Genomic DNA, 7,412 nt, shown 5'->3' on the forward strand with positions numbered 1-7,412 from the left:
GTCTGCCTGCCTGTCTGTCTGCCTGCGTCTGTCTGCCTGTATGTCTGCGTCTGTCTGTCTGCCTGTCTGTCTGTCTGTCTGTCTGTCTGTGTCTTGTAAACCTGTTGCCCAACGTTTTTTTCTATACTTCAAAAACGGCACATTTGTTTATTGTGTTGAGTGAGTAATAAATTACGCACTGTTAAACCTTGTACATAATCCATTTACATGACTCTCAAAGCAGGGTTTTCTCAGTCCATTAAGCACTTTAGGAAATTCTAAAGCCAATATGAAAGCGCCCTGGACTCAGTCGCTGCGTAATGCGCTTGCTGCACTCACTCATTCTTATGTTTGGGGACTAAGCAGCGGCCTTCAGTGTGAAAAAGACCCTGTAACCTGCTCATGGTAGCTTTAATTTGAGTATTTGAATAATTTGAATTTGAATTAATGCAGATTCTATTTGTTCCCTAAAACTATGTGTCTTTGTTGTTTTAGATTATAAATACAATTCTCTGCAAAGGAAACTCCCCTTTAGGAGGTTAATACACCAGAGTGAAGGTTGTGACAGCAGCGTCTCAGTCACTAATAAGTAGAAAGTAACTTTGCGCAGCAGCGTTTCATCTGATCAGTGTCAACACTGAGTGTTGTCAGTGTTGGTTTCCCCGATAGCCTCTCCCCTCTTATCCCCAACACCCTCCACTTTCCTGCCATTCAGAACATTCCTGAAACCAGATGGCGACAGCAAGGTGTGCAGCCGTGGCAGACATTCAGTCTGTGTACAAGTAGAACAGGCCTGTTTTATCTGGAAGAACTACAGTCAACCAGGCCTCAATCCCACTCAGTTTATCTGTTTTCATCACATGCATATTCACTTCCTTATAAACGCATGTCTAGATCTTCATGCTCCGTATCCGTTTCTGTGATGACCTCAGTGAAGCCTTTTGCTATTATCCCTCGTACTCCACTCCATCACTAATCCAGCCTGTTTGGTAGCTCCCGTAATGAATCTAGTGTTTATCATAATTGCAGTCGCGGCCTGTAATTGTACAGCCTGGTTACATGGCCACTTGAAGTGGAACTGCAATTATTCTGCTGGGTTGAGAGAAGGACAGAAAGTTGAGGAAAACTTTCTGATGCATGCGTGGTAAAAATCTGTGTCTGGAACAAATCTGGGAACGATTCTGGAAACTCAACTAGATGCTTTAGACGGTGCAGATACACAACGCGGCTAAAATAATAATAATAATAATAATAATAATAATAATAATAATAATAATAATAATAATAATAATGCAAAATGCAGAAAAAAATAATTTAAGAATAGACACAGAAAAATAATAATAAATCCTGATAATAGCTACTGATGCAGCATCTTAGTCACAGGTCCTGAGGTGAAGTATGTTTTGTGCATAGGAGTTTCTAGGAGGAGGAGGGGAAAAATAGCTGCAGGAAGCTCAATTAATGAAAGCGGAAAGTTTTACAAATGGTGAATAATAGCATCTACAGATGATATCTGTGTTTGAATGTGATTTCATCAGAGGCGCCTGCATTGCTCAGCCAGTGAATTAACACCATTACAGCTTGTCATTTATGTTGCCGTTTCACAGCTTTAGATGTATTTATTGCCTTGTATTAATCTGACAGCTAATAGAGGAACTGGTGACAATGAAAGGTTTCTTCATGGAGGGAACATCCAAACCAAGTTCAGGACCAGTTCTTTCTTTAAGAGGAATACGTTTTTTTATCGCTCACGCCTACAGGTCACCTGAAAATGTGATTATTGTATAAAACGTAACCCCAGAGAGCTGACGCTAATCTAAGCTAAGTTGTTTTATGTCCCTTATTCTACGTAGGTCTACACGTTCGGCTGAGCATCCGTCTGCGTCCTCACAGAGAGCATATTTCATTCTGTCTGAAGACAGAACTAAAACTCAACTACAAACCTCGCAGAAAATGGGGCACAGCCTAAAATAATCTTTAAAAAGCTGTTATGAGAGCATGTAACATATGGATTCATGATGCAGCACAGAGGAAATTATAAATAACTGAACAACTTGATCCCTGTTGAGATGTGGCATTGACGGGTAAAATAGAAATATCTTCACCTGTGGCTCTAACAGCGTGTTTGGCTGTAAACCTGCTGCTTCCACCCAAACACTCGCCCACTCGCCCTCGGCCAGGTGTGCGTGTGGGGGTTTCCACGGCCTGGTGCCAGCAGAGTCCCCCCCCCCGGCGCCCCCGGCATCTGGCAAGGCGACAGACGAAGGCGCCGGCGCTGACGGTGGCGTGAGGGAGGACGCTCGCTGGGACCCGAGCGCAGCAGCGGAGCCGGGTCCTAATGGGCCGGTGCCGGCGCTGACGGTGGCGTGAGGGAGGACGCTCGCTGGGACCCGAGCGCAGCAGCGGAGCCGGGTCCTAATGGGCCGGTGCCGGCGCTGACGGTGGCGTGAGGGAGGACGCTCGCTGGGACCCGAGCGCAGCAGCGGAGCCGGGTCCTAATGGGCCACTCTGTGTTTGGGCTGTATGTTTGGTAGGAGGGTTTTAAAGGGAGAGTATTGTGTACTCACCTGAATATACAGTTAGAAAAAACTACCTCCCTGATGGATTCCATAATCTAATTATTTCTCTTACTTTGAGGCGAACAGAGACATTAAAAACACAATTTGAGCGTTTGCTTATATGCACACAGACACATTGCTTATTTACTTATGTGGGGAAATGATCCTAGTTCGGTCATACTTCCGTGACCTGTCATCTGGATGCAGACAACTTAAATCCACCCCTGCCTCCCACATTGTCCTGCACGATGAGTTCAAGTGGAATAAACGCAATTTAAGTTCTCACTGGGGCCAATTACAGCATAATTAGTGTGAAAAAATGTGGGCAGAAAAAATATAAGGAGATATAATGGCATGAAAAATCATCTGCATCTACACTCGTCATCCGTCTCCAGTGAATATTCATCAAAGCCTGCACTCACGCCTTAATTACCAAACACATCACAACTAACGCCTGCTGTATATCCATGCATTTCCACATAGGAAGAGTCTGCAGGCATTTATCCTGAAGCAAGGTCGGAGCAGGAGAGGACCGTCTGGGCCACGTTCTGATGCCTCATCCCGTCTCTGCCTCAAACCCAACAGAGCGGCAGAGTGTTCTGGCTGGAGTAGGGCACGCCGACCTTCCTCTCAATGCGAATTATGAGTGTGATCTGGTCAAATCCCCACAGAGACTATGTTTCCACTTCAAAAGAGTGGCTGTACGCACCCTGAATACTGCCAAGCAGCAGAAAGCCATTCAGACACCGAGGACCTGCAATAAAGTCTCCCACTAATGGTGCTCTGATGATTCCAGCGCTGATGTGTTCACAGCCACTATTGAGCTCCTAAAAGTCCAAGCTGTGAATGCAAATTACTGCTGCTTGATCGCTTTGCTTGATCTTTTGAGCCGCCTTATAAAATGCAAAGACGTGCAGGTTTCTCCGCTTTACAGTTTTGTGGGCAGCGCGTTGAAAGCCAAAGGCGAATTCCTGAGGCGACCGAGCAAAGGTCAAGGTTTAAGGTGCAAAGTTCAGTGGGGCAGTCGTCAATAAAAACCTCCCGCGGAGCCGGGGGTTCCTTTACACAAATAATTAACGAGCCTTTGAGTCATTCTGAGATTTGTGCTTTACGAAGCCTTCCAGCACTTTCTGGTTTGTTCTATGTTTAGAACATAAACAAGCGTGGGCCGCTGAGTAGAGCGTGACAGGCTAAAATATGCACGGCTTCATCTCAAGCCAGAGCAGCTTCTTCTGTGTCGTGAAGTATAATTCATGATTCACACTGAGCATCAGAGATATTCCATTAAGAAGAAACAAATGCTTGTCTGGACTCAAGGGAGATTATTGTAACAAGCAAAGAAACTAGGCTTGTTCCTGTCTTACATGGGTGATGGGTGGGAAAGTCAAGGGTAGACTCACAGAAGCCAATGAAGCCTCCTTTGATTGGCTCCGGTTAAAGGGTGAGACTGAGCGAGAGAGGAGAGGGAGAGCGCGCTGTCACTTTAAGCTATTAAGTCTTGCTATAAACCTCCTCCAATAAAAATGACAGCTGCAGCCCCTTTTCTTAAAAGGCGAGCGCAAGCATCACATCAGGAGCACAAAACTGGATGGCCATAAAAGACAAAGTTGGCCAAATGCTCACACACACACACACACACACACACACACACACACACACACACACACACACACACACACACACACACACACACACACACACACGGTATTACCTTTGTTCCTGAGTTACTGCTGGTGAAGGAATGCTCCCCCAGTTCATCCCCCACTCACTCGTTCCCATCAAAGACCATGAACTTCATTGATTTTGGTGCGAGTGTGGGATTTTGGGCAGTTTTACATTTCCCCCAAAACAGAAACCATGCAAAAGTTCAGTTCCTTTGTATTCAGGAAAAACAACGCACACAGACACACTCCTCTCTTTAGCGGATGATAAAAGAGGCCTCTGAGCGTGTGTGATCCATCAAAAGACAAAGTTGGGATTCACCGAGTTCTGTAAAATAAAGACTTGAGCCGAGTTTCCTCTCACACTGATCTTAATTCAAACAGAAGCGTGTGTGATTCAAGGTGTTGCTTTATCGTTTGAATTATTCATGTCAGACTTAATGTCCTTTTTAATTTCACATTTCTCGGCTTTTGCTCTGAGCTCTCACACAGTCTGTCTTTAAACACTGTTACTTCTACTTCTAACTCGAGCAGACTCTCATTTCCTTTCACACTGTTTCGCCAGACTGTCACAATCGCCCTCATGCTGCTCTGACAAAACAGACGCTTGCTCCTCAATGTCACCCTCTCAGTCTCCATAGTTGGGGGGGGGGGGGCAAACGCGCATGTCGTCATTGCTGCCGACCACTGATCTATAGCTGAGGACCGCACGCGCCTTCCTTTCAAACAGCTGCATGTCACATTCCTAATGCAGCGCGGCAGATCATTACGCTGAGTGAGCAGGTAATCGATACGTTCAAGGACTCGGCCGATAGCAGCGCCCTTGATGGGGCCAATTAACAAACAGCACCCGCGCGGACCTTTGATGGCGGCGCAGGTTTAAATATAAACGGCGATTTAAGCACCGACAGATTAGAACTATGGTCGAGGGAGAAGCTGCTGATGCAGCATGCGGCGCGGCTGGGAGGAACCGGACCGGGTTCGGAACCGCGCAGAGGCTCGTGGATCAGCTCCGCGGCCACGTCTGGACCCACTGAAACCCGAATCACTCTCAGCGTGGACACACAATCCGACGCACCTGTAATAACAGCCTGTCAGTGAACGCAGCGCAGCGCTGGCGGCTGAGCGTGTTTCTGGGAAGCCACGTGAAGGTTGTTGTGGCCGCGGCGTCAGCGAGCGAGGCTCTAACGGAGGGAAGCGACGCGGGCGTCTCAGGAGTCCGTGGGTCCGTGGGTCCTACAGGCAGCGGAGCTCAGCCGTCCACGTACGCGTCCACGTACCGGTCCACGTACGCGTCCACGTACCGGTCCACGTACCGGTCCACGTACGCGCCCACGTACCGGTCCACGTACCCGCCCACGTACCTGTCCAGGTGTAACCCGACCCCCCACGAACAGGAGCCGCAGACACAACAGCAGGTCTGAGCTGCAGAGAACCGCGTCCGCTGCGTTCCCTCTCACAAACTTACAGTGGAGTTCGGCATCAATCATTAATGTGGGCTTCACTGCTGCGTGCAAGCGTGTGTGTTTACACTGGAAATTACCACGATGCATAAAAAAAGTAGTCTCCGACGCAGACTAATGCTTTGAAAACATAGTAATTCTTACATCAGAATATTTCAGAGCCTTTTTTTCTTTTGTGACCTTTCAAAATTATGACGTGTTTTTTGGCAGAACGCACTTTTTTTTACTAACTTTTAAGTCAGTCACGTGACCGCAGTGTTCATTAATGAGGCGTTCAGATCCCAGGAGAACGGGCTAATCTCCAAAAAGCAGAAATGAGCTTTACGTATTACTCACTGGCTCTAATCCTGACCTGAACACACTTCTCCAGGACTGGGAACTGTTCCTACGGACAACAACTAAACGTACCGCAAATAAAAGGCCGGTCTGTTCACGACGAGTGGGGACATTTTTAAATAACTAACCACAAATAGCAAAACGGCAGCCAGAACAAAGACTTTAAGAAACACAGGCACAGGACGAAAAAGTCCCGAACACGTTCACATTCACGAACACGGGCGAATAAGTTTGATCAAAGTCAGAACTCCCGTTCATCAGCGTGCGGGTCTCGGTCGTTGACGCCACACGCGGCTCGTGCCACACTTTCGTTATGACTCGTTACTTTTCTATTTTTTTAACGCTAACAGTTAACGCGCAAACTTTTGAACGCTTCGCCGTGCGCGCGGCGCGTCCCGAGCGATGACACGGCATCAAAGCGAAGCGGCATCATCACGTATCAAACTACCGCCACGCTCGTTTCTTCCCAACGTAAAACAATGAGAAAACGGATTTAACGCCACGAATCCGAAGAAGACAACATGTTGATGCATTTGGCAAGTCGCTCCACGCGCTGTCAAAAAGAGGGGGGGGGGGCAGCGCGAGGACACGTTTCACACTCATGTGCCCACGAAAAGTCCCATCAAAGCCGTCACATTCACAACACACAACACACAACACACAACGGAGCGAGACACAACTTACCCAGCGACAGGAACGGCTTGGTTTCCATTCTGCCCGCTACGTTAGCTCATGCCAGCTGGCACGGACGTGCGCGGCTTCTCTGCCCGAGACCCCGGACCCGGACCCGGACCCGGACCGAGGCGCCGCTGGTGCCGGCTGCTGCTCCGTGGACACGCTGCCTCAGCAAAGCGGAGGGAGGCGGAAAAGTGACAGGTCGCTGTGCGATAGTCGCACGAGATAAGCTAATGCTTCTTCTGTTTGCGCTCACTCGGCCGCTGCGCTCGCGCTCCTCTCCTCTCCTCTCCTCTCCGTCTCGCGCTCGCTGTGCAACAACTCCAACTACTGGATCCGCACTGCAAAAAAGGGACCTGCGCAGGGGGTACTCCCACCAACGCGCGCCGCGCCGCGCCGCAGCGACGCCGCGCGCGCAGACAGGGGCCGATCACGCGCTGCCGATTAATAGCACTCAGGACGGGGAATCAATACACAGTGCGCTTCAAATTCTGTTTCTGTCTTTACAGCACGCGGGTGACGTTCTCCAAAGCACGTGGAGCCCGTTTACTCTGGCGACACCCACTTCTTGTCCTCGCTGCTTATCTGCTGTTATTTTAACCTGGTCACACCTGTTGAATCCGGGCTGTTTCCACTGCATTTACTCGCCACTGAAGCAAGCAATTAGCTTATCTTTGTCTAAATACTCCCTCAATAGACACGAGCCCGACAGCGTTGTTTCATCTAGAATTTGCTACCAA

General features: G+C 48.5%; 1 protein-coding gene across 2 annotated transcripts in view; it reads right to left on the minus strand.

Moving 5' to 3' along the window:
- The window catches only part of rxraa (retinoid X receptor, alpha a), a 70,661-nt gene extending 63,528 nt beyond the window's left edge, over positions 1–7,133 (minus strand). The window contains exon 1 of one of the 2 annotated variants that reach the window (XM_029168892.3): positions 6,682–7,133. In XM_029168892.3, the coding sequence (XP_029024725.1) occupies positions 6,682–6,709 (28 nt within the window). In that variant the 5' untranslated portion in view covers positions 6,710–7,133. The remainder of the gene's footprint in view (positions 1–6,681) is intronic. The other variant, XM_029168895.3, reaches the window with a different exon arrangement.
- Positions 7,134–7,412: the final 279 nt, after the last annotated feature.

Source organism: Betta splendens, chromosome 12, assembly GCF_900634795.4.
Source record: "Betta splendens chromosome 12, fBetSpl5.4, whole genome shotgun sequence".
Lineage (NCBI taxonomy): Eukaryota > Metazoa > Chordata > Actinopteri > Anabantiformes > Osphronemidae > Betta > Betta splendens.